Below are 27,394 nucleotides of genomic sequence, written 5' to 3'. Positions count from 1 at the left end.
AGAGTGGGAAAACAGCATCCTGCCCTTGGGGAGTCGGGAGGAGCCCAGTCCCATCCAGCTGTGCAAACAGGAGGAGGAGGAGGTCCCAAGCCTACCCTTGGGAGAGGGGCGAGAGGGGTGGTAAAGCCGCCGCCGCGCCGGCCCCCGCGGTGCGGGTTGCGCCAGCCTCCCCGGAGCCCGACGCAGAAACTTGTTGCAAACAAACAGGCGACCGCGGGTGCCCCTAGCAGCCAGCGGCGGAGTGGGTGGGCGGGCGAGAGGGAGGGGAAGGCTGGCGGACGCCGCAGCGAACTGGTGGGCAGACCCGGAGTCGCCGCGTAAGCGGGGCCGGCTCAGTGCGGTGCGGCAGGCGCGGCTGTGCGGCAGCGGAAGTCCTTTGTTGCAGCACAGTCCCTGGCAGAGCCAGAGCCTCTCCGCGCAGCCCAGCCCGAACGCCGCGCGCCGCCGCCACTGCAGCTCGCGGCCCCTTCGCCTCCGCCCGCCTTTCCCGCGGCTGATTTGCCTTAAACTCCCTAAAACCTCCGCAGCCCCGGTTCCTGCTGCGGCCGGTGAGTATCTGCCAGTTGTGGGGCTATTTGCGCAACTTTGGCCCGGGCGGGAGGACGCGGGCCGCGGGCCTGGCGGAGTGCGGGGCCGGAGCGGTGCCGACCCGTGCGGGGATCCAGGGCGCGGAGGACGCGCCGCGAGGACCCGGCAACGGGCGGCTGCCGGGCCGCCTGCTCGATCCCGCCGTTCGCCGGCGCGCCTCGTCCGGGACGTGCGGCCTCCCTGGGTCGGAGGCGAAGCCCCGGCGGAGACTAGTTCTCAAATTAGTTACCTTCTTTTCCTTTTCTTTCTCTGTCTTTATTTTTTGGGGTGGGGGGGAGGGGAGGGGAGGTGTAGACGGGAGGCGGGAGGACCCGGTTGATTGACGTGCCCAGAGCCCGCTTCTCTCAACTTACAGCTGCGGCTCCTCGGCGGGTGGGAGGGGAAGTGTCCCGGAGCCCGAGGCCGCAGACTTGGGCGCGCTCCGAGGGAGGAGGCGTAAGAGCCGTGCAAATTCTTGCCACGCTCTTTTCACCCCCTCTTGCCGGCACACACACGATTTTTGTTCAGTAAAAAGTAGTGGGTCTCGGGTTTGGGAATTTTCGGTGGAAAAGATGTGTTTCCTGGGAAAAAAGTGCTTTCGATTCCAGTGGTGGGCGCTTGCTAGAAGTTCTGTTCGTGTTCGGCAAATGCGTTGGGCGTAGATCGGGAATCATAACCGCTAAAACTTGGAGGCTTGGGTCTGAGCTCAGCCACCTTCCCAGCCTTAGGTAAATTAATCAACGAACGCGTCTGTAGGATCTGAAAGGTTAACATGACCTCCAAATTGGGAACGTCGGGGAGATGTCGATGAAAGTCCTTGATGTTTCCTGGGGGACAGCAGGGCATTTTGTATGTGTGTAATAATAACTCCAGTCGAGCTTAAACGTGGTAGGTTACACGCAGATTCTCTGTTGGCCTGAGTGTAGTTCCGTACCGTATGTCTCACTGTCTCACGACAGGAACGATTTTCTCGAACCCGAGGAGTGGTTCCAGGCTTTTTGAGGAGACTTCTTAGAATCAGTTTCATGGTTCGAAGTTCAAGGCACTTTGGAGCAGAAATGAAGGATGCAGTTCTCATGTTAACTTCAAAGCAATCACTACCTTTTCCTTTGAAAGGAAGAAATTTGAGTCTGTGAAATTTTGTCAGTGCAAATGGATATGATGGGGAGAATTGGGATACTAAAAGATGAAGCCTGAATGATGGCTGGCCATCACAACCTCAAAACTTTATTTTTGATTCACTTGCTGGCTCTTTGATGAAGTATCAGTAATAACTGAATGGGTTTGGGCGCTGGATGGGGGCTTCCTCATCTTAGAGAAAATTGAAACCTGGTGGATGGGAAACTATTTTCAAAGATCAATAAAGACTGTCTGCAGTAGAACTTTTCTTTAACATCTTAACATTCGTTTTAAGAGATTTCTCCATCGTGACCAAATTTTCACTGTGTAGAATAACTCAGGTTGAGTCGCCTTTCCAGAAGCCTTTCTATTCTTCCCATTACAGTGGGATGGCCTACTTTGGAGGTGGTTTGTGGGGGAGTCCTGGTGCCTCATTGTCTGAGAAAAAAGAGACCATATTTAACCAGGACCTTAGCGGGGCATGGAGTGTAGTCTCAGTCACTTGCTCTTGACCTTGTGTTTTGATTTCATGTTAACAGTGCTAATTTTTTTTTAAAGATTTTATTTATTTGACAGATCACAAGTAGGCAGAGTGACAGGCAGAGACAGAGAGAGGGGGAAGCAGGCTCCCCACTGAGCAGAGAGCCTGATGCGGGGCTTGCTCCCAGAACCCTGGGATCATGACCTGAGCCAAACGCAGAGGCTTTAACCCACTGGGCCACCCAGGCACCCGAACAGTGCTAAATTTTTGTACTGTTTCCTTTCCTTATTCTCTTTCGCCAGTCTCTGGAGAAGATAAGTTCATGGAGCTTTTTAAGAGTGTCTGTGTTCTTTTTAGCACCATTTCCTTTCCTAATGTGCAGGAGAAAAGAAGTGTCTGCTTTCAGGCCTCTCTTCTTCCAGTCAGGAAAGTGCTAATAAGCCTTAGCTATTAACCTTCTGGCCTAAAGGGAAGACAACCATTTGGGATACAAAGGCAGAAAAGTTTCCATAGATTTTTATTGTTAAGCTGTAATCTGTTGTCTTCCCAAAAAATTAAATTGTATTTGAAAAACACCTGCTTGAGAGGTCACTTTGGTCTCTACAGGATGTTTTCTCCTGATATTTTTTTCCTTGTGCTAGTATATTTTACCCTGAAATATTAACATTGTTAGACTTACATGCTTTTATGTGAACCAAATTAAGTGATTCATGTATATTTTTTTCCTCAAAATGGAAATACAAAATCCATGTTTTTTTGTAAAAATTCAACCTATACTAGAGTACATAAAATACAAAAACGAAAGTCATTCCAGAGATAACTGTTAATAATCAATTCCTTGTTTAAAACGAGGAGAGGCAGCATTCGATCATAACTGTGCTGTTGTATATGCCTCACCCTGCCTAAGGATGGCCTGTGATGATTCATGGCCTTATGTTCTCTATTCCCTACTCAGGTTGGTGAGAATTGACTAGGTGGAGAAAAGGAATGTTTTGCCTTGGACTGGTTTAAAATTCTATGATCAAGTAACAGACGTGAGGGTTTAAATATAACAGGGTTGCTATTTTAAGTTTGTCCTTATGAAGTCTACCTCCGTGGTCTCGTTCTCAAACTTTTTCAAGCTAATGATGATGTCCATCCGGCCTCTGATGGGTTGATTTATATTGGCCAAACTCATTTTAAAAAACAACAACAACATCAAACCCCCAAAAGCTTCATATTTGTAGAGAATTTAATAATTCCATGGTTGGGAGGGAAGGAGTGGCTATACTTGCCATGAAAACCACTGCCCAGACATCCCTGTATTGATATGGTGTGAAGGGTTCTCCTTGATCCGTATCTAGAGGTAGCATGCCAAACATCAAGGAAAGAGAACTAGAACGAAGAAGGGGGATTAATGACTGCAGTTTGTAGATGTGGCATGGGAGGACACGGCACATATTTAAGATAGATTTCTAACTATACTTACATCGTGGCTTGTATGGGAACTACAAGCGATCTTAGAATGAGTGTGAAGTGGTTGATGATGTTCTGAAAACGAAGCCCCAAAATAGCACATAGAAGTTTAATCACAACATTATTTGAGTGTTGGGGACATGGTTTTTTTAACACTGCTCTGCTCTGAGTTTAAAATCGTTTTCCCAGTAACGTTGGAAAATGAATTAAATCACCAACCAGATTTTTCATTTCTTATCTACGTGAGCTACACATAATCCTTTTTTCAAGGTTAACTAAAGAGCTCCGTCCCCACTTGACATCTTTTAGTGTTAGGGAAGGGCTTGCTCTGATGGGCTGTGGGAGTCAGCAGATGGAAGAGGAGATGGGGCAGGGGCATGGCGTGCCGCCTGCCATGTGGGGCTGTGTGAGAGTGGGTGACTGTGAGGCTCAGGACGTTCCAAAGCGGCACTTCAGTTAATAGTCATTGCCAGGAAGAGTGTTGTCTGGCTTATAAAAGCTGAAACTCAGGGTTCTGAATCAAGACTCCAGAGTTTGAGTCCCATCTTCTGCTTACCAGATGAGCACTTAAGTAACAACCACTAAACCTGTTGCCTTATTCACAAAATGAAGATAATGAAAATACCTATCTCAGTGTCGTGAGAACCAGTTGTTTAATGTATGGGAACTTGCTTTGTAAATTTTTGACCACTACCTAAAAGTTGCCATGATTGAAATAATGCAAAAATTTAAGTGCAGAAATGCAAATAATGCAAAAAATTGAGTGCCTGGCAGACTCAAGTCAGGGGAGCATGTGACTCTCGATCTCAGGGTTGTGACTTTGAGCCCCTTGGTGGATGTAGAGATTACAAGGAAGGAAGAAATTGATAAGTAAGATAAAATGCCTATTTCAACATTTATTCATTCAAAATTGATCAAATACCACCTAAATGCCAGGCCATTGTTAAAGACTCAGGGACACCTTGATGACTAAGACAATGCCTTGATCTCAGGGAGCTTACAGCAAAGCAGGGGAGCCACATAATTACAATCCGTGTCAAGAGTGTGGTAATAGACCTAACATTCGGTTTGGATGATACATTTTTTGGTCACCATATAGTTGTAGGTAGGGGCTCTTTGGAAGCACAGAAGAGGGACATCTGCATTATCCTGGGATGGGTGGGGGTGGGGGGACTTTCCAAAGAGAGTGAGCTGGACATCGAAAAGGTTCTAATCAAAGCGAATGGCATAGCATATATGAAAGCATGGAGGCTTTGCTGTGGTAGGTCCTGGGGATGAAGAGGATCTTAAATCTTAAATAGATTTAAGGCTTAAAAATGGAGTTAAGCTTCTTAGAATGAACACACTTTTTTATGATACTCTTTCTTTATTGGTTTCATTTTGTTGACTTTTAATTAGATGAGAGAGTGAAATTTTCAGGGTTTTGGTTGGAATTAAACAAGAAAAAGGTAGCTATAATTGGAAAAAAAACACACAAATTAAAAAGCTGTGTGTCTCTATCTGCTGAGGGAAGGAGTCTGGGTAGCACTTCTCATTGTCCTAGAGCTGCTTCACCAGCTGCTTCTTTGGAGGCATTTATTGAATGCTTACTGTATTGCACAGAAACAGGCTAACAGCCTTGCCTTCAGGTTGCTCATAATCTAGTGGTGAGACCTACGGACAGACACACAGATAACGGTAGTAGCCAGCTCTTATTTAGCATTTTCTCCCTGACAACCACTGCCTTGTGATAACTCTACACCCTAGGAAGGATCATCATCCCCATTCTCAGATGAGAGAATTGAGGCCAAATTACTTTTGCAGCCTTCTCAAGGTCACATACCTAGTAAGTGGCAAAGCCAGAATTTGAACGCAGGCAGTCTGGTAGTCTGCGCTTTAACACCTACTTTATGTTACTGTTCTGATGATGAAAATATAGTGTAAATAAGTGCAAGATAAGGAGATGATACAGAGTAATATCAAAACCTAAAATAGTGGGAGAGGGAGGTACTACAGGTTTTCTGGAGGAGGTGATATACTGATTCTTAGTAAGTATGTGGGAGGTTCAGGCAGAAGCACCAATCGGCATGAATAAAAACGGAGATAAGAAGTACATTAAGTAAGGTGGGCTTGGGGGGGGGCAGTTGGAGTAGAGAGAGCAAGCAGTTTTATGCTGCTTGACCATGAAGTTTGAAGCAAGAAGCAGCCAAACATAAGACTAGATGGGTGGGCACTGTTGGCTTTCTATGCTTTGCTGAGAAGTTCGTACTTTACCCTGAGGATACATGAAGGGAACCATAGAAGGGTTTAAGAAGGAGAATGATATGGTCTGATTTTTGTTATTTTTGTTCTTTATTAATTGTTTGAGGGTGAAGGATGGATTTGAGGAGCCAGTTAAGGAGCCTGTTGTAATAACTCAGGAGTGATGTTAGAGGCCTCAGGAGGATAGGGAAGGTAGGCATGGAATAGTGGGGCAGATTTGAGAAATACTGGAACATTGGTGACAGTTAAGGGAGGGAGAAGTCCCAGGTGACTCCCAAGTAGCCTGGGTGATTGGTTCATGGCAGTGCCAGCTGAGACAGAGAATTCAGGGGGAGGAGCAGATTTAGGTGAGTCCCAAAGTCACAGAGGCACTTTGGAATAAAAAGATCTAAGTTCCACAAAATGAACCCTGAGAATACCAAGAATACCAATGCCACGTGCAAAAAAGTGACTTCCTGGTAAAGCTGCTTCTTGCAGAGAGAAGCCTACTGTTCACATGGTGCCCTCTAGTGGTCAGAAGATGCCATGTTGCCTCTAAGATGAACAGATCAAAATATAGAGACTGCCTGGATTAAATACTTTTTTTCTTTAAAATTTATTTGTTTATGTATGTATGTATTTAAGAGAGCACTTGTGTGTGAGCATGAGTGGAGAAAGGGGGAAGAGGGAGAGAATCCTGCAGTGGAATCCTGAGCAAAGAGCCTGATGCAGGGCCCAGTCCCAGGATCCTGAGATCATGACCCAAGTGAAACCAAGCGTCCAGTGCTTAACCAGTTGAGCCACCCACATGCTCTTCTCTTCTCCTGGAGGGAGAGAGAAATATTCCAGAAGCCACTGTGTTCACTTTGCTTTTCTGTATGCATAAATTTATTTCCTAGACCTAGCAGCTTACCTGTAGTAACACCTCACTTACTCAGAAGTCACTCGGTTGGCAACCTCAGCTTATCCAGTCCCCTGGCCAGCAGCAAGGCTAAAGCAGATCATTGCCTATTAGCAATTAAAATAGATGAAACCAAGTGCAGGAATTAAAGTCTTATCTTACAGATTACTTCCCAAGGTCCTCTCTGAAAATTATGTAAATTCAGCTTCAGTGAGTTTTTGTCTAATTTCATAACTCATAACAGATTGAAATAGTCGGCAGCGGGAGATCAGCATCCCTTTCAGAAGTGATCGCTGTTGGCTTGACGAGCAAGGAAGCATAAAAATAGTAACCAGCCAACAAACCACAATCTCCCAAAGTACAGCAGTCTCGGGCCATTTTGTGTAGGTGCAAACAGCCCTTGGCAATTTGAATAGCTCCTGTATTTCAGCAAAACACAATGCAGAGGAGAAAGCAGACAGCCAGTTGGTTCTGTACTCGGGGACCAGGATTGAGGAGCCAAGGGCCTTTGCCGTCAGCCACTAAAACTGAAGTGACCTTGTTCATGTCTCTGAACCTCTTAGGGCCTCATTTTGTTTTCTCATCTATAAAGAATCAGGTTGAAATTGATCATTATAAATACTATGAACTGTGTTCACAATGATGACATTAATACTTAAGGAAAATTGTATTATGCTTGACTAAAAAGACAAGAAGAAATTGCCCTCTCTAATTTATATGAGAACCCTGGGAGGAGTAGGATTATTGTTATTGATGAGAAAAGCAGGTTTAGAGAGGTAAAGATGTTTCCTCATAGCTAAATAAGTGTTAAAGTTTGTATCCAGATCTATTGGTGCCTACTTCCTGGGCTCTTTTTTTTTTTTTTAAGATTTTATTTATTTGACAGAGATCACAAGTAGGCAGAGAGAGAGAGGAGGAAGCGGGCTCCCTGCTGAGCAGAGAGCCAGATGTGGGACTTGATCCCAGGACCCTGAGATCATGACCTGGGCAGAGGCTTAACCCACTGAGCCACCCAGGTGCCCCATCCTGGGCTCTTTTTAAGACTTCATTTGAACAAGCATGGGTCAGGGGCCAGCTGTGTGGGCAGTGTGTGCTAGGCAAAGGCACAGAGGCCATTAAGCCACATCCTTATACCTGGAGGTCAGTGAGGTAGGCATTACTGTATGGTACCTCTGTTAGTTCAAATGATAAGTCATCCTGTAGCACTGGTAGGACTGATGTAAAGCTACATTAGGGTTTTAAAAGATTTTAGGGTGTGAACATAGAACTGACTCAACCATTTATAGCATTGTTTCTATGGGAATATGTGTTTCAAGTTCCAAATAACTAACTTAAAAATAAAGTTTTGGAACATAACCCAATTATAATTTCAGAACTTCCTGTGCTAAGTACTGAATTTGCAGTCTAATAACCAGCCAGAATGCCTGTTCTAAAAAGTGAAAAAATTTTTAACCTTGTGTCTGTCATTTAAGTGCCTTGAAGGGAAACTTATTATCTTTAGGAGCACCTACAAAACTGGTTCTTCTTGGAAATTTCAAGGAGAAAACCTAAGGAACTTAATTAAGCTTAGACATTGGACCATATACTCTAGAAAATGGAATTCTAGGAAAGAATTTCGCCAGCGTGACCTTATTTTTATAGGTGACAAAAATCACTGTGGCCATATTGTCAGGCTCAAGAGTCATATTGCTTGTGTTATAATCCCACCAAGTCCTCTGTGGCCTTCCAGAAGTTATATAACATTGCATACAATACACATTATACACACACACACACACACACACACACACACCTGCTTAGACTGGAACCTGACCATTGATATTAAGGCTTAACAAATGCTGGCTATTCCCATTATTGTTATATGATGGTTTTCATTTACTCTACCTTTATAACCTCCATTTACCAGTCCAGTAAAGCATATCTGCTTTCCCTCCCATTACATTTTCATACTTTTGTTTATGCTGCTGTGTACCCCTCTCCCAGTTCTTTATATCTACACACTTATGCAGATACCTGAAATGCCTTTCCCCTTGCCTTCTGTTTTTCTCTATCCTATTCATTCATTAAGGCTTCACTCAAATCCTACATCCTTCCTAAAGCCTACTGTTCTAGTACAGTCATGATTTTTTCTTTTCCCTCTCTTGCTGAACTTTATTCGCTATACTTAATTATTCTCAAATCCTTTCTTGGTTCAGAATTTAATCTCTCATGTGGTATTAGCTCTGTGTTTACCATCCTTCTCCACCCTCTACCACAGTGCTTTATGCATTGTTAGGAATGTTGTAGGTGTTTGACACATTCTGATACTCTGATTTATTAACATAAGAAGATCCTTTCATTTCACTTCAGGCAGGCTTTTTAAAAGGATAGTCTGTAACATTCAAATTAAATCCATATACATATATCCAATCCTATAAGACACAAATAGATAGGAGAAAATCACTGTATATATACCTAAATGACCTTGGAGATCCAGAGGTAATTGTTAGTAGTTCAGAGATTGGGGCACTGAATTGAAAGTCTAATGCTAGGCTCTGCTGGAGATTCTCACCAAGGCTATGCAAATTGTCCCCAGGGGAGCTTCCTTGGTCTATGGCACACATTGAAAAGAGATTATTTGCTTTACAGAAGGAGTCATTCCAAAATTGTAACTGTAAGTAACTTCTTCATTCAGTTTATATGCTCGTTTATAGGCCCTTCAATTATCATTTGACTAAGGCAGAGGCAAAAGAAAGAAAGTTTCAGCAAACCTGTTTTTTGCCAATTTAAGAGATTTATAGTGATGAAGGAAAAGTATTTCTGATACCTTACTGTGTCGGTGAGAAATTTACTGAAATAGCTTACATGCTGTAATTTAGGGACCACGTCTACTGGATAAGACTGGAGGCACCCATACAGAGAAAACAGCATTAGAGGTAAGAGTTCAAATGTGAGTAGTGGCTTGTGCAAGAGCCTCTGGCCAGTAAACCCTGTTGTGAGGACGACTGCCCGGTCCCTGCTGAGTGTTCTTTGCAGGAAGGCACATTACAGAGTCCCAAGTGGTTGGTATCCACCTGGGTGGTCAGAATTCCATCCTGTAATCCTAGTACCTACTTTACCACACTTAACTACCCCCTTGACACACAATTTAACAGTCTTAGATCTTTGCCCCCTCTATGAAATAAGAATGTTGGACCAGATCAGATCTCTCTAAACATCTGTGGTATCTAAATTAATATACTGAATGTGCTTGGCAGCTGCCTTTGAATGAGATGAAGCTTTCAAACTAAAAATTTAAAAATTTAGTGTAAAATGTTTTGCATCACCTAACTCCTTTCTCTTCTGGGAGAACTGCATGCATACAGATACCCTTCTGGCCTTAGAACTCTGGCTTTGGATCACATTTGAAGTCCTGCTCTCCTGAAGTACTTGACTTCTAGCTGTAATAAACTTATTTCACCAGTGATACAGCTAGTAACACAAAAGCAGTCACAGATTTCAGTTATAAAGACAAGAACAACTACACCCTTGTGTACTGTTGGTGGGAATGCAAGCTGATGCAGCCACTGTGGGATACAGTATGGAGGTTCCTCAAAAAGTTAAAAATAGAGCTACCCTGTACTGACAGTTGTACTTCTTGGTGTTTACTCAATGAATACAGAAACACTAATTCAAAGAGAAATATGCAACCCTGTGATTATAGCAGCATTACTTATGATAGCCAAGATGTGGAAGCAGCCCAAGTGTCCATCGACTGATAAAGAGGATGCAGGATCAGGGGACTTGGGTGGCTCAGTGAGTTAAAGCCTCTGCTTTCAGCTCAGGTCGGTCCTGGGATCAAGCCCTGAATCAGGCTCTCTGCTCCGCAGTGAGCCTGCTTCCTCCTCTCTCTGCCTACTTGTCACCTTTGTCTGTCAAATAAATAAAATCTTAAAAAAAAAAAAAAAAAAACGAAAAAAGAGGATGCTGGATGTGGTATATATACACGATGGAATATTATTCAACCATGAAAAAGGATGGAATCTGGCCACGTGCAGTGACATGGATGGAGCTAGAGAGCATATTCTAAGCGAAATAAATCAGAAAAGCAAATGCTAGAAGATTTTATTCATATGTGGAATTTAAGATAACAAGCGAGCAAAGGGAGAAAAAGAGAGGCAAACCAAGAAACAAGACTCTCAACGCTAGGGAAAAAACTGATGGGTTACCCGACGGGTCATTGTGGGGGAATGGGTTAAATAGGGAATGGGGATTAAGAAGGGAACCTTTATGAGCACTGGGTGTTGTGTGCAGGTATTGAATCACTAAATTGCACACCTGAAATTAGTATAACACTGGATATTAACTTGTATATACTAGTATAACACTGGATATTACTGGAATTAAAAACAAGAGCTAAAATATAAGCAGTACTTTTACTTAAAACATTTGCAAGCTTTACTGTAAGATAAAATTAAGGTTTTTTTGGTAGAACTATTTAAGAATATCAAAAAATTGAAAGAAAACTTTTGGAATTTGAGTGAAATTGGTTTTTTTGTTTGCTTCTCTCTTTAAGAGTTTATTTATTTATTTGACAGAGAGAGAGAGATCACAAGCAGGCAGAGAGGGGAAGGAAGCAGGCTTCCCACTGAGCTGAGAGCCAAATGTGGGCTGGATCCCAGTACCCTGGGATCATGACCTGAGCCAAAGGCAGAGGCTTAACCCACTGAGTCACCCAGGCACCCAAAGTGAGTGAAATTGTTTTTAATAAGTGAATGAATATTTAAAATTTTAATGCAAAAATTATTCTCAAGAGATAACAAGCTGAAAGTCTCACAGGAAATTCAGATCCCTCACCCTGCTTCTGTGCCCTGCTTCCTTTCTTTTTTTCTTTTCTGTGTTTTGGGGGTTTGTTTTGTTTTGTGTTATTAGGCCCTCTCCAAGTTTTTCTGAGTGAGGTATAACAAGAACAAAGTTGTTGGGACTACTGGGTTTAGGACTGCTATTAAAAGTTATTCCACGGGGCACCTGGGTGGCTCAGTGGGTTGGGCCGCTGCCTTCGGCTCAGGTCATGATCTCAGGGTCCTGGGATCAAGTCCCGCATCGGGCTCTCTGCTCAGTGGGGAGCCTGCTTCCCTTCCTCTCTCCCTCTGCCTGCCTCTCTGCCTACTTGTGATCTCTCTCTCTCTCTCTCTCTGTCAAATAAATAAATAAATTTTTAAAAAAAAGTTAAAAAAAAAGTTATTCCACCTTGAGGCGCCTGGATGGCTCATTGAGCCCCACATCAGGCTATTCTGCAGGGAGCCTGCTTCCTCCTCTCTCTCTCTCTGCCTGCCTCTCCACCTACTTGTGATCTCTCTCTCTCTCTGTCAAATAAGTAAATAAATAAAAATCTAAAGAAAAAATAGTTACTTCACCTTTTAAAGTCCGGTTTACTGGAACATGGATGTTTGCACAATGCCACTGAGGACGACACTACAGTTCCAGGGCAGCCTAGAAGCTGTAGAAGTAGTGTTAGCAGAATTTTGTTCCACCCCAAGCCCTGAGAGGAAGGCAGGGATGGAGAGAGACGGCTGAAGACAGTGGGATTCACACCCGTGCCTTTCTGACCCGGAGCCCTTGGTTCTTGTCACCAGAGCGTGATGCCTTCTTCCACAAAGGAGGCACTTTACCGAATACGTACATGTTGAATGAAGTCACTAATGGGGAAGAAGTCAAGACTCCTCTCGGGTGTGTCCTCGAGGTGGCAGAATGCTCAATGCTCCTGGCTGTTGCCGATCCTCAGTACTTCATGCAGTGTCTGGCGCCCGAAGTGCTCCGTGCGTGTTTGTTGCAAGGAAAATGCCCTTGGTGCTCTTGCGTTCGTGTTTTATGTTAATCCAGATTGTCTTTTTACCAACGGAACTGAACCATGATTCCAGTGGTAGCGGTGCCTGTCATGGTGGTGGTGGTGTATGTCTTTGCGCCAGGCTTGGTCGCTGGCCATAAAACTGCTTTCCATTTAACTTAGAATAGAAGAGTTCTGGGAGTTTTTAAGCTCTTTATATCATTATTTTAAGCACAGGAGATTTAAAACCTGAAAGTCTTTATGTATTAACTGCTGGCTTTCTTCTACAGGACTCCTCCATTTGGAAGGAAATTTTAAGGTTATCTAATCAAGCATAGCTTCTTCTTTTTTTTTTTTTTATGTATTTATTTGACAGAGAGAGATCACAAGTAGATGGAGAGGCAGGCAGAGAGAGAGAGGGAAGCAGGCTCCCCGCGGAGCAAGAGCCCGATGTGGCACTCGATCCCAGGACCCTGAGATCATAACCCGAGCCGAAGGCAGTGGTCCAACCCACTGAGCCACCCAGGCACCCTCAAGCATAGCTCCTGATGCTTGAATAAGCAACTTCCAGTCTGACTTCCATTAGTTATCACATGTCAGGAAATACAGTTTTACACGTTGCTTCTATGACTCCTCATGTTTGATATGGTATTTGACATTTTATTATTCCCACTGTGACAATTCAGGAAACTTGAGGTCTGTGAAGATAAATAAGGTGGCAAAGGTAGATTGAAACTTAGGACTCTCAGATCCAAAGCCTGTGTTCTTTTTTTTTTTTTTTTAGATTTTTAATTTTTATTTATTTGTTTGACAGAGACAGACAGTGAAAGAGGGAGCATAAGCAAAGGGAGTGGAAGAGCGAGAAGGCTGCTGGGCATGGAGCCCAATGCAGGGATCGATCCCAGAACCCTGGAATCATGACCTGAGCCAAAGGCAGACACTTAAGGACTGAGCCACCCAGGTGCCCCCAAAGCCTGTGTTTTTTTCCTTCTATCATACTGTCCTCAATGACTTTTCATCCATCTTCCATGCAGGGCATCCATTGTTCTCCAAAAGAGTTTGTTTCATTTTTTAACAACTCTTGCTACTAAAAATTTTTTTGAGATGTCTATCCTTCTGCCTCTTTCTCTTTATTACTCGTTAAAGTTCTCTCTGAGTCCCACAAAATGACTATAGACCTAGAAATCTCCTCTTAAATAAAATGGGCTTGGGGGTGCCTGGGTGGCTTGGCTCAGTGGGTTAAAGCCTCCACCTTCTTCTCAGGTCGTGATCTCAGGGTCCTGGGAACGAGCCCTGCGTTGGGCTCTCTGCTCAGCGGGGAGCCTGCTTCCTCCTCTCTCTCTGCCTGCCTCTCTGCCTACTTGTGATTTCTGTCAAATAAATAAATAAATAAATAAATCTTTAAAAAGGGGGGGGGGCTTGGGGTCGCATTTGTGTGTGTGTGTGTATGTGTTTTCATTTTGTTGTTTGGATTCGTTTTACATAATTTTTAAAGACCACGTGGCCGTGAATTTTAGGTAGTGGATTTACCTTGGTAAAGGTTGATTTATCTTGGTTCACTTACAACTCCCTTATTACCAGGCATTTCAGATTATTGATGAATATCTTTGTGCATATATTACCTTTTGTATCTAGGTACATACCTAGCATTGAGTACAGATACCTGATTTATAGAAGCTTGAAAATGTTGAAAGATTGTACCTATGTGACATGTTTGACCTGCCTTACAAAAGTGGTAATAATGGTTGCAATTTTAAGAAGACAGTAGGTCTCATTATAGGCTACCTTCCTTTCACTAGAGGTACATCCCTGGCTATGCGACTTTCTGTCATTAGATAGGAAGAAGGAGGTAGGATAGGTCCTTAGGTAGTGGGGAGAAGGGGTATGTGATCCACATACAGTCTGTGGCGAACAGATAAAAAGCATGTGGAAATAAGCGTAGATACCTCTTAATTACCACCGTAGGGATTCAAGGGTTTGGGGACTGAAGACTGAACATTTTATTTCTCTGAACAGCTTGTTAAATGTTCTTTTTATGCTCAGATTGTGTAGGAACTTACTTTTAACTAGAAGATAGATTCTGAAGTTTTATATATACAGATTAAAAATTGAGGCTAAAATTGGATCTTATTTTAGTTTTATAATATAATGGATAGGGCTTCTAATGCTTTTAATGTTTTTCTCTCCCTCTTCTTTTCCCAAAGTCAACTCACTACATTAATAATATTTATAGTGTCTACCATATGTTCAGTGAAGAAAACTAGTTGCAGAAAGGTATGTATAAAATGATACCATTTAGGGGAAGCCTGGGTATCTCAGTTGGTTAAGCATCTGCTTTCTGCTCCAGTCATGATCCCAGGGTCCTGGAATCTAGCCCAACATTGGGCTCCCTGCTCTGTGGGGAGCCTCCTTCTCCCTTTCCCTCTGCCTGTAGCTCCCCTTGCTTGTGCTCTCTCTCTCTCTCTCAAATAAATGAATAAAATCTTAAAAAAAAAAAAAAAATCGGGCGCCTGGGTGGCTCAGTGGGTTAAGCCGCTGCCTTCGGCTCAGGTCATGATCTCAGGGTCCTGGGATCGAGTCCCACATCGGGCTCTCTGCTCAGCAGGGAGCCTGCTTCCTCCTCTCTCTCTGTCTGCCTCTCTGCCTACTTGTGATCTCTGCCTGTCAAATAAATAAATAAAATCTTTAAAAAAAAAAAATCATACAGCAAGAGCAAAGACTATGTGCCTAGGCTTCCATTTGCTCTTGCTGTATGATTTTGATATTGAGTAGGTACTCAATATCTATTGACTCTGTATAGATACATATAAAAAGAACTGAAGATACACAATCCAGAGTGTTTGGAAAGGTTACCTCTGGGAAGAGGTATGTGACCTAAGTGTGTTTTTATTCTATTTACTTTATATATTTGAATTTTTTACACGTTACTTTGTATACTCTTTTTTAGTAATTAAAAAAATGAGGAAAAATTTACCTTTTGAGGATAGACACCTCTTTCCCTAACGGATCCGTGGCTTTGTTATTCCCTAAAGTACATGCCCAGCAATATAAGACATATTCTGACTCTACAGACTGATTGCTTCTCCAGTAATCAAGGAAAGAACATTGATCAAACCTATTTACTTGTTGCCATTTCCATATAATATAAGCATTTTATTTTATTTATTTTTTATTTAAGATTTTAAAAATTTATTTGACAGAGAGAGTGCACAAGTAGGCAGAGAGGCAGGCAGAGAGAGAGGGGGGGAAGCAGGCTCCCTGCTGAGCAGAGAGCCCGATACAGGGCTCGATCCCAGGACCCCGGGACCTGAGCTTAACCCACTGAGCCACCCAGCCACCCCAGTATAATAAGCATCGTAAATGGAATTTTTTCTATGGAAATTTTCAAACATACAAAAATAGAATTAACTGTACCTGTCTCCCAGACTCAGTAATTATCAGCACATGGCCAAGCTTGTATCATCTGTAGCCCCCACACCCACCTCACTAGGTTATTTTCTAGTGTATTTTAGATTATATCATTTCATCTATCAATATGTCAGTATGTATATCTAAAGATACGGACTCTTAACCAAAATACACTCATCACCCTTAAAAAATGAGCGATACTGGGGCGCCTGGGTGGCTCAGTGGGTTAAAGCCTCTGCCTTCGGCTCAGGTCATGATTGATCTCAGGGTCCTGGGATCAGCTGCATCTGACTCCCTGCTCAGCGGGGAGCCTGCTTCCCCCTTTCTCTCTGCCTGCCTCTCTGCCTACTTGTGATCTCTGTCTGTCAAATAAATAAATAATCTTTTTAAAAAAATGAACAGTAGTTCCTTAGTAGCAATTTTGTGAGACTTTTTAGTATTCTGCAGTTATGTACTTTACTTTCAAGTTGCTATTTTATTTACTTTCACTGTTTGGCTCTTTCAGATACTTTTAAACTTTTTCCTTTCACATTTAGCATAGATATTACCCTGTAGAGTTGTGATGAAACCAAAATGATGGTTTTTGCTTTGGATGCTTTAGCTTCTGTTTCTTTCTTTTTTTTTTTTTTTTTAAGATTTTATTTATTTATTTGACAGAGAGAGATCACAAGTAGGCAGAGAGGCAGGCAGAGAGAGAGAGAGGAGGAAGCAGGCTCCCCGCCGAGCAGAGAGCCCGATGCGGGACTCGATCCCGGGACTCCGAGATCATGACCTGAGCTGAAGGCAGCGGCTCAACCCACTGAGCCACCCAGGTGCCCCTAGCTTCTGTTTCTAAAAACCAAAATGAGAAGCTTGACTAAATGGCTGGGTTACCGTCCTCTTCACGTCTGAAAGATGATTTGGGTGTTCTGCTACATTAGAATGAAGAGCTATTTGTATATCCCTTCATTGTGATTGCCAAATCCCCCAAGTCCCAATGTGCGATCAAAGCTACCTTCCTTTTCAGGTCCTTTTCTAAAGTTACCTTGTCTGACTCTACTATTCTTCTGTCACATAGGTCTCTCAGTAATAGAAGATGGCAAAGCCCAGCCACAGCAGCTACGTCCTCCAGCAGCTAAACAACCAGAGGGAGTGGGGTTTTCTCTGTGACTGCTGCATTGCCATCGATGACATTTACTTCCAAGCGCACAAAGCCGTTCTGGCTGCCTGTAGCTCCTATTTTAGAATGTTTTTCATGAACCATCAGCACAGTACCGCACAACTGAATCTCAGCAACATGAAAATTAGTGCCGAGTGTTTTGATCTCATTTTGCAGTTTATGTATTTGGGAAAAATTATGACGGCTCCCTCCAGTTTTGAGCAGTTTAAGGTGGCAATGAACTACCTGCAGCTGTACAACGTTCCCGACTGCTTAGAAGACATACAGGATGCAGACTGTTCGAGCTCAAAGTGTTCATCCTCTGCTTCCAGCAAACAGAACAGCAAAATGATATTTGGGGTGAGGATGTATGAAGACACAGTGGCTAGAAATGGCAGTGAGGCCAACCGGTGGTGTGCGGAGCCAAGTTCAACAGTAAATACTCCACACAACAGAGAGCCCGATGACGAGTCTTTACAGCTAGGCAGTTTTCCCGAACCGCTGTTTGATGTATGTAAAAAAAGTTCTGTGTCCAAATTATCAACTCCAAAGGAACGTGTGTCACGGCGCTTTGGACGGAGTTTCACCTGTGATAGTTGTGGGTTTGGCTTTAGCTGTGAAAAATTGTTAGATGAGCATGTGCTGACCTGTACTAATAGACATTCATACCAGAACACAAGGTCCTATCACAGAATAGTCGACATTAGGGATGGAAAAGATGGCACTATCAAAGCCGAATTTGGCGAAAAGGAGTCTTCCAAAGCATTTTCCACACAGGCAGACAAGTACAGAGGAGACACCAGCCAGGCTGCTGATGATTCGACTTCAACCACCGGAAGCCGAAAAAGTAGCACAGTGGAGTCTGAGCTAGCCAGCGAGGAAAAAAGCAGAGCTGCTGAGAGGAAAAGAATCATCATCAAGATGGAGCCCGAAGATATTCCCACGGATGAACTGAAAGACTTTAACATTATTAAAGTGACTGATAAAGACTGTAATGAGTCCACCGACAACGACGAATTAGAAGATGAGCCCGAAGAGCCCTTTTACAGATACTATGTCGAAGAGGATATCGGTATTAAGAAAAGCGGTAGGAAATCTCTCAAACCGCGGATGTCGATAGCTGCTGATGAAAGAGGTGGTTTAGAAAGTCTGAGGCCCCCTAACAACAGCAGTCCGATACAAGAGGATCCCGAAAACGCGTCCTGTGAGCTCTGCGGACTCACAATAACAGAGGAGGACCTGTCGTCTCATTACTTAGCCAAACACATTGAAAACATCTGTGCATGTGGCAAGTGCGGACAGATCCTCGTTAAGGGGAGGCAGCTTCAGGAACATGCTCAGAGATGTGGGGAACCCCAGGATCTGACAATGAACGGGCTGGGCAACGCGGAGGAGAAGATGGACATGGAAGAGAATCCCGACGAGCAGTCAGAAATAAGAGATATGTTTGTGGAAATGTTGGATGATTTTAGGGACAATCATTTCCAGATAAACAGTATGCAAAAAAAGCAGTTGTTCAAACACTCCGCCTGTCCTTTTCGATGTCCGAATTGTGGCCAGCGTTTTGAGACCGAAAATCTAGTGATGGAACATATGTCTAGCTGCCTAGACCAGGATGTGTTTAAGAGTGCCATCATGGAAGAGAACGAAAGAGATCACAGGCGAAAGCATTTTTGTAATCTGTGTGGAAAAGGATTTTATCAGCGGTGTCACTTAAGAGAACACTATACTGTTCATACTAAGGAAAAACAGTTTGTGTGTCAGACATGTGGAAAGCAGTTTTTAAGAGAGCGTCAGTTGCGACTGCACAATGATATGCACAAAGGCATGGCCAGGTATGTCTGTTCCATTTGTGATCAAGGAAACTTCAGAAAACATGACCATGTACGGCATATGATTTCTCATTTATCTGCTGGTGAGACGATATGCCAGGTCTGCTTTCAGATATTCCCCAATAATGAACAGTTGGAACAGCACATGGATGTTCATCTGTATACATGTGGAATATGTGGAGCAAAGTTTAATTTGAGGAAAGATATGAGATCACATTATAATGCCAAGCATTTGAAAAGAACATAAGTGATTTTCTACTGTACTAATGTTTAGTTGATAGCAGACAAAAAACACCAAAGCAAAGGATATGAGCTATTTAGGAATCTATAAGATGGATTGTTGGGAAAAAATTTCAAGGCCCTTTTACCTTTAATATTTTTGTTTAGGATCTTAAGTATCTACATTTTAGGTGTTATAAATGTTTATCATTTTTGTTATTTCTTAATAGAATTCTCTGATTTTAGTTTGTTTTAGCTATGATTAAAATTACTTTTCAATGTAGACTACCAGTGGTTGTTACCCCTCCAATGACTATTAAACCTTAGTTGTTTTTTTTTTTTATCATAAGGTGATAACTTTACTATTTCTATGTGGGATTCTTTTTTTTTTTTTTAAGGTTATCCTGTGAAGTTTTAAATCCAGTATCATTGGCCATTCATGTTCATTTTTAAAACTTTTTTTTAGTAATTAGTTTTTTGAAACTTTCATCTACTTTTATCCCCATTTTTTTTTGTTAAGTTGAACAGTGATTTAGCCACTGTTTATTCCCCCTTATCAGTGAAATTCATATTCTTAAATTGACATGCTTTATTAGGCAGGTTAGGTGCATTGACTCTAAACTTGAAGGTTGACATGGGCTCACACTTGGCCTAAAAACATTGATGGACCTAAGGAAATTCCTATAAATGAATATTTCCTATAATTGATAAGATATTATCATTTAATAATCACATTTAAAACTTATATTAAGTGTAAAACCCAATGACTTTACCCCACTTGAGAAATTAGTGAGGACAAGTCATTCTGTTTTGTGATATTAAATTTAACTATGATAGTTAATTAAAAAGACATATCTTGTATTCACTTAAAATAATTTAAGATATTTTGATTTCTAAAGTGTGTTAGTTTATCAATTATTTTTGTTTATAAATAGACTTTAATAGCTCTCTAGGAATATGACATCTAAAGAAAAATGATTTTTTTTCACCTTTAAAATTACATACTTTTGGAACTTTGAGATTTGAGAAAGCTGCCATGTATATTGATAAATCAAATAAAATAAAGAAATCAATTACAAATCTGGTTGTTCTATAAAAGTATAGAGTGTGGAAAAAATGTCTTGTGTTTTATACTATCTAAGATTTGGAGGAAATGTGTTGTGGCAAATTGCAGTTTATCTCTATGCTTTTTTTTTTTTTCTGTAAAGGAATACAAAATTTGAGGACTATAAAATAACCACAGAGCATATAAGTGGAAATAGTTTATCACTTTTAAAGTAGTAGTATTAGCTGTTGTTGCCACAGGGTCTACATGAATTACATGTGAATTAAAACACTGGCAAAACTGACCCCACCAATAAACACATCTATTGAATAGAATGCCTTTTAATGTGAATTACTTGCATTGTAATACCCTTCTCATAATGAAAGGGATTTTAAATAACATCTGTACTTAAAGTATAATTTTGTAATTATGAACAGTAACTTCATAACATTGCTTTTTGTTTACATCAAATTTTTAAGATATGCAAGTCATATTTTTCTATAGTTTGCATAAAAGAATAAATTGCCAAGAGAATTGAGAGATATTGATTAACACAGATGCAGTTGAAAGGGAAGTAAGTAATAGAGCACAGTGTGAGCTCAGAGATTTGTGGGGATACACTGTGGTGTTAAGTAAGAACAGGAACAGTATAGGAAGCGTGTGGTATGAGAACAAAATAATGGGAAATGGAGATGGGGGAAATACACTAAAAGTTAAATGAGAAGTAAGGCATTTTTTTTTAAAAGCCACATAGCACAAAAAGCAGGAAAAGTGATTCATCTTACCCTTGGACACAGTAGTTTATCAAGGAATTCAATCTGAAATGCAACTTTAAATGAAATACGGTGTATACATTACTACTGATAGGAACCTGCTAAAAGTTTTTAACAAACCCAAAGACCCATCAGAGACTCACTCCAAATCTCCAAACTGTTTATATAGTATCTTAGGTAGACATAATTTTTAGGGGGATCACTTTTTTACATAACCCTCATGAAAATCTATTACAATGGTCTCCCCCTGTTAAAGAGTAGGGTTCTTCCTAAATACTACCACCCTGTAAAAAGGATTATATGTTCCATTAGGAAGGGGGGGGTTAATTTATGTTTTGACATGATAACAACCAACAATTAGCAAGCAAATATATAAACATTGAACATGATCTAACTTTACATAACTAAGATGTTTATGGTTTCACAAAGCCCCACCTCACCATGTTGTCTCCTACCAGTTTCATATTACGCAGGACACCTTGTGAGGTGTTTTGGAACTAACCACAGGGCAGCACAGGCTTCTGTAAGTGTATTGTACAAATTTTTCTCCTGAAGGTAGAGAGTACATTTAAAGGCCACCTGCCTCTTAAGAGGAGTGAAAAATGACTGACACCTCTCTCCAGCCGTTTCTTCCGACTTCCTTTCTCTGCTGGGGTTACAGGGCTATAACTCCTTGCACTTGCTACTTGCCTTCCATGCTGTGAAGGCAGTGAACCAAAACTGTGGAAGCTGCCTTCTCCTCCCGCTTTCATAATTTATGTAATTAGGCTCCAAATCCAAAAATGAAAAGAGAATCTAGACAGATAGATGTGGGATCTTGTGTCTTACAGAGTCTTGCTTAAAGGGCCTGTTGTTCTCCACCAAGAAATCCTGGAGAAAGGGAGTCAGCCTAACAAGCCTGTCACCAGTTACAGTGCAACTCAGAGGTTTAGAATTCTTTAGTAACAGGACTAAAATCTCAGATTAATAAAGCACAACAAGGCGGCAATGGAGTAGGACTCAGAAATTTGTCTTAATCTCCCATATTTTTAAAGTAAAAATAATTCAGAGAAATGACTCTCATGCATAAAATGATACACAGCTAATGTTTAATGTATGAAGTTTGAATATGGACAAAACTTAGAAGAAAGTACATAAGTATTCCAGGGGCTAGTTATAAAATGAAAGGAATTAAAATAAGGACAGACTTTGCTAGGGCAGTCAGAGCATGCATTAAAAGGAAAAAGAGACTGACATGAAAAATCGTACCTAAGTATTGTAGTTGAGAACAAAAATGTGAACAAAATTTAAAATTGAATACAAAAGTTAACATTTAGAATTGTCTAGGTGAGATTAGAGATCAATTTGATAGGTTAAAATAATATATGTTAAAAAAATTACAGCTATAAAATGCCTAATAAAACAATTGCTGTGAACATGGCAAGGACGAGCCTAAATACTTGAGATGATGCATCAACTTCTGTATTCTAAAAAAAGGGGGGGAAGGGAGACTGGTGGTGATTGGCAACTTTGTTCCTGGGGTTAAACAATACTTGTTCCTCTACACTCCTAGTTAAGGAACTTCACATTTTTAAAAGCTCTCTGGACCCCCCCCCCCCCGCCAAAGAACCAGTTCAGCAGTTAAACAAAACTTTGCCATCATTAACAAAGAGGTAAATTAGTATCAATCAAAAGAAAAACCTGAATGTGTATGTGTACACATTGTTGAAAATAAAGAAATGTGGTGTATTTCTTAATTTTTAATGGGTTTTGTGAGTTAAATTTTTTCCATTAATCTACTTGATCTGTTCCTCATCCTTCCTCACCCCATCTCCTTTGTAACAAGTGCTTCTTGGTGATAAATGCCAGTGTTGTACAGGACCCCAACCTAAACAATGCCTAGGATTCCAGGATGCCAAAAAGCTCTGTGGGGCCATCTCCTTGGGAAAGGCCCCCCATGTCCTTGATACGTGAGGTTTAGTGAGTGGGGGAGACAGGATGCATGCCAGTGAACTGAATCACATAGGGTTCATATGGGTGTTAAGAGTCTGACGCTGCTGCCCAGATTTGGAAGCCCATGGTCTGTCCATCCTACTAGAGCCCACACTGAGTAATCCCGGCATCCATTTACATAGTGCTCCTTAGGCTCCACTATTGTGCTTTACAATACACAATGTTAATTAGCCTCACAGCTGTATGAGGTAAGTATTACTCTGATTTTCCAGATGGGGCACTGAGGTTCAGAGAGACTGGAGTGTTTTTCCTAAGATCACACAGAAATTAAACACTAGAGCTGGAATTTGAACCAAAACCTATTTGATTTCTGCGTGCCTGTACTTAAATCACTAAGCCACATACCTCACCTCCCAAGAGGTACAAAGAAAGGCCTTTTCAGCCTAGGAACACATGTGATCAAGCTCCTATGAAACTCTGTGCTCCATGTTCATCATCTGTGATCTGCTGTGCCTGGTAAGGTAGTGGGTACCTCGTAAACATGTTGGATAATGTGAAACTAGATTAGCTGGAAACAAAACTATTTGAATGGGTCACTTAGAATGATGTTTTAGAAATAATATTGACATGGTTTAATTTTCTTCATTTAAACTTAAACCTTTAGTGGTATTATCAGCCATTTTGGAGGGCCCATTGTTAAGTGCTCAATTAAAAATTAATTTGAATTCAACTTCTCTATTTCTACCTCTGTGACTTTTTTCCTTTCTGTTTTCCCTCTTCCTGATCTTTAAGTTTTAACCTCCAACCAATAACCATTTTATTGGTTATGAGACTGATGAATTCAATAATTCAAATTATTTGAAAATATTCCGCCCAAAAAATCAGGGTCCCAGAAGAACCAGTTTCCTCTTTTTGTCTTATTTGTCTTAACATATGATGTGGGTAAGAAGATTTTCATTTCTTTGGGTAAAAAACAAAATAAAATCCCTAACTGCCATATTGTAATTGATTAAATTTTATAGAGTAATATGTTTGTCTAAAATCAAAAGTTAATTATTCTAGCTATTTATAATTCAATTTACCAAAAATATTTTGTGTTAACTTATACAGTCTTACTCATAAAAGAAATGAAAGATAATGTTAGGAAATGACAGTCATTTATGCATCCTAACCTAGGAGCAAACTTTAAAAAATGAACATTTAATGCTTTAAGTGAAACAATCCCCCTCCCAATCTGATTTTAACTTTATGCTTCTATTGCCTGATTTCTAAAATCTATACAACAGGTTTTACTACCGCTATATTAAAATCTACTACTTGAATGGTCGTCTTTCTACCATCTCCAAATGTTATTTCTTAAGTGAAAAGAGAAATACAAGTTAATGAAGACTCCATAAATGATGTCTATATAATCACTTAGGTGGCCCACTTTCATTGCCTTCTATCAAACTCAAGAACATACTACTTGGTAACAAGGGTAGAGTCTCCTACTCAAACCAGATGAAATTTAGCCACCTACAAATTTATCTGCTGGCAAAAGGCAAAGGTGCAATGATTTAAAATGCAAGGATTTTTTGTGTCTGTGAGTATTGGTAAATATGAATATTAGCTAAATGACAATAGCAGCTTGTGAACTCATGCTAATTTTGAATGAATTTAATACCACTTACATGTTCATATTCAGATGCTTAGTTGAGTTTAGCATTTAGAAACTTAAATCCTATTTGTCTCCTTTTATTTAGGAGAACCAAATCATTGAGGTCCTTTGGTAGTGACAGAATTGTTCATCCTTCCTATCAAAATCTACCACAGATCACTAGGGGGCAGGAAGCCTTTATAATTTCTCATTATCTTACTCATTTGCTGACAAAAAAGATGGTGTAAAGACTGCAATCCAGTACTTGGTTTTGAACTGAATGTACCAATATACTAATCACCATTTCAATAAGAAGGCAGAGGAAACTCTAGAGCCAGGGGGATGACAAATATGTAAAAGACATTTCATTTCAGAATTAGGAATATTAACACTTTTATGTAAGAAAATTTGCATAACCCTCTGTACTTACTATTTGAGAAAGGAATACAGTCAGGTAGATAACCTATTATTTTAGAAGTTATTATTTTGTTTTTATTGTACTTAAACCAATTGCTTATACTAATCAGAATCAGTAGAGCTCATTTTTAGATGACAGAAATATAATTGTCCAGATTATGAAAATCAGCTTTTCTTTCAAATGCTTATGCATTCCCTAATGTGGGACAAAATATTTTTTTTAAAGATTTTATTTATTTGACAGACAGAGATCACTAATAGGCCGAGAGGCAGGCAGAGAGAGAGGGGGAAGCAGGCTCCCCGCTGAGAGGAGAGCCCTATGGGGGGGGGGCTCAATCCCAGGACCCCGGGGTCATGACCTGAGCTGAAGGCAGAGGCTTTAACCCACTGAGCCACCCAGGCGCCCCTAGGACAAAATATTTTAAGAGACAATCACTTTAAAAAAAAAAAAATTAGGGTAAAGTGTTGTTGCAAAAAATAAAATTCTACCCTGAATGACAGGGGCAGTTTAGGAGAGTTATGAACTTAGGAACTGGAAGGAAAACTCCTCGGTGTGTGTGTAATGTGTACTTTATTTTCATTTGCAGAGTGTACAACATTTACTATTTAAAGAAAACAATGTTAGCTTAATGGGTGAAGGCACTCAGTACAAAGAACATGAAATTTTAAATTTCTTGGATCTTTCAACCAGAGGTTTTCCATTAACAAGTTGAAGTACATTGTGGGGCACCTGGCTGATTGAGTTGGTAGAGCATACAGTGTTTGATCTCAGGCTCATGGGTTCGAGCCCTACCTTGGACGTAGAGATAATTTAAATAGATAAACTTTGAAAAAAAAAAAAGTACATTGTAAAATTATTTGATTTGGGGGAAGACTCTTAATTGCTTCCTTCCTCCCTACTGTCCTCTACCTGGCTGGCCTCCTGTCTTTTCATGTGGCATGTGGCATTTGTCCTACCCATTCTAGCTTGACTCATGCAAGAAAAAAGAAAATGCCCCTAAAGGTGAAGAATTATATTAGTAATAAGAACACCTTATATTTGAAAGGTACAATGAGTTACATTAAGGAAGAAAATAAATAAACTTAAGTCTTAGGAACTGTGCTTTTATTCCCATTCTTTGTTGTAGTGTTGTCGTGCTGGCCTGGTGCCAAAAGCCATAGAATTCTGACCTAAGAATTATGTTGTATCTTGTAGAGCAGTCAACTTGTAATACTATTTTTCTTGAGTTTTGTCTTTTTCTGTGTGGCAGTGGTGAAATAGGGCCTTCTAAACCTCTGGAGAAGTGAGATCTGAATTTGGAGAGGACATGGGGAAGAATCAATCTTCAACAGATAATCTTTAAGTCCAGACCCAGGAATATCAGATCTGAAGTGACACCATCTTTTCTGTCTTCCTGACAAACCTCATCAATCCCAAAAGTTCCAGTTTCAAGGATCCAAGAAAACTCAGTAAAGATCACTTTGGAATCACTTTGCTGTGACAAAATTGATTCATGGTGACTCTCCTAGTATTTGTGGAAAATCTGCTAAAAGAAAAGTAACTAGAATATTCATATGACATCAATGGTTAAAGCTACACTAAAATGAAAATTTATATGCTAATTATCTTCCATGGTCCCTTCTGAAATCAAAGGGCTTGCTAGGCTACTATAAATATATTATAAAGAGATAATAACATATCTATGTAAACACATATAATCCTAACAAAATAATTTGAATCACAGTTTATATATTATGAAATATAGTTAGACAGTTAAAAAATTATACCCCAAAATCTGTAGTTTAGAGTATAAATAAAAAGATGTGGGTACAGAGGGAAAAAAGTGAGACCAATATTTTAACAAGGAAAGATAATCTAGTTATTACTCACTGTAATGTAACATTTGCCTTTCCTCTTTTTCACTGTATATACCAGTCACAAACAATTATTAAGATTAATGAAGTTCCCTTTTAAGCCTGTTAAGCTGAAAGAAAAACAGAAATGGTTATTACTTCAATAGTGGTAGATTTTCATAAAACACGAACAACCAAAAGAATGTATCTTAAGACACATTATTTTCCTCTGAATTTAGCAATATAATCTAATAACGTATAATGAGTTTCTTTTAAATATATATTCTTGGTATTAATGTATAATACCATTATTTCTCAGCTTTCAAATTTCAAGATAAATTTCAACTAAGTATTGAATGAAAGAATAATTGCTATGTTTTAAAAAAACTTCCGCTAGAAATGAAATGTTTGATGAGATTTTAACCTGGCTTCAAATATTTTGTTTTATATGTATATGCTCAAACCTTATGAGTCTTAGAGCCGTATTATTTCCTTATTGTGAATACACTTGTAGTTTTACTTTTGGTTAACTGTCTATCCAATTCATTATTATTATTATTTTGTTTCTTATATAATATCATGTTATATATTTTTGGAAATGCTTATTTTGTTTTTATGCCTGTTTCTTCAAAT

General features: G+C 40.5%; 1 protein-coding gene across 4 annotated transcripts; it reads left to right on the top strand.

Moving 5' to 3' along the window:
• The first annotated feature begins 283 nt into the window (after positions 1 to 283).
• Positions 284 to 27,322, top strand: ZBTB1 (zinc finger and BTB domain containing 1). Of its 4 annotated transcripts, XM_044231197.1 has the most exons (3): positions 284 to 548; positions 16,994 to 18,909; positions 26,179 to 27,322. In XM_044231197.1, exons 2-3 carry the CDS (start codon positions 17,012 to 17,014, stop codon positions 26,213 to 26,215), a joined length of 1,935 nt encoding a protein of 644 aa, XP_044087132.1. In that variant the 5' UTR covers positions 284 to 548; positions 16,994 to 17,011; the 3' UTR covers positions 26,216 to 27,322. The 4 variants fall into 4 exon arrangements, with proteins under 4 accessions (XP_044087132.1, XP_044087129.1, XP_044087131.1 ...); XM_044231194.1 differs by lacking the exon at positions 26,179 to 27,322 and having other exon boundaries at positions 16,994 to 20,505; XM_044231196.1 differs by lacking the exons at positions 284 to 548; positions 26,179 to 27,322 and adding an exon at positions 13,469 to 13,489 and having other exon boundaries at positions 16,994 to 20,505.
• The last annotated feature ends 72 nt before the right edge of the window (positions 27,323 to 27,394 follow it).

This window comes from Neovison vison, chromosome 13 (genome assembly GCF_020171115.1).
Source record: "Neovison vison isolate M4711 chromosome 13, ASM_NN_V1, whole genome shotgun sequence".
In the NCBI taxonomy this organism is placed as follows: Eukaryota; Metazoa; Chordata; class Mammalia; order Carnivora; family Mustelidae; genus Neogale; species Neogale vison.
The sequence above is the reverse complement of the archived record's forward strand: the minus strand, read 5'-3'. Positions and strand labels throughout refer to the sequence as shown.

Excerpts from the sequence above, each read along its gene's own strand:
- ZBTB1 (XM_044231194.1), top strand. The coding sequence starts at position 17,012 with ATGGCAAAGCCCAGCCACAGCAGCTACGTCCTCCAGCAGCTAAACAAC.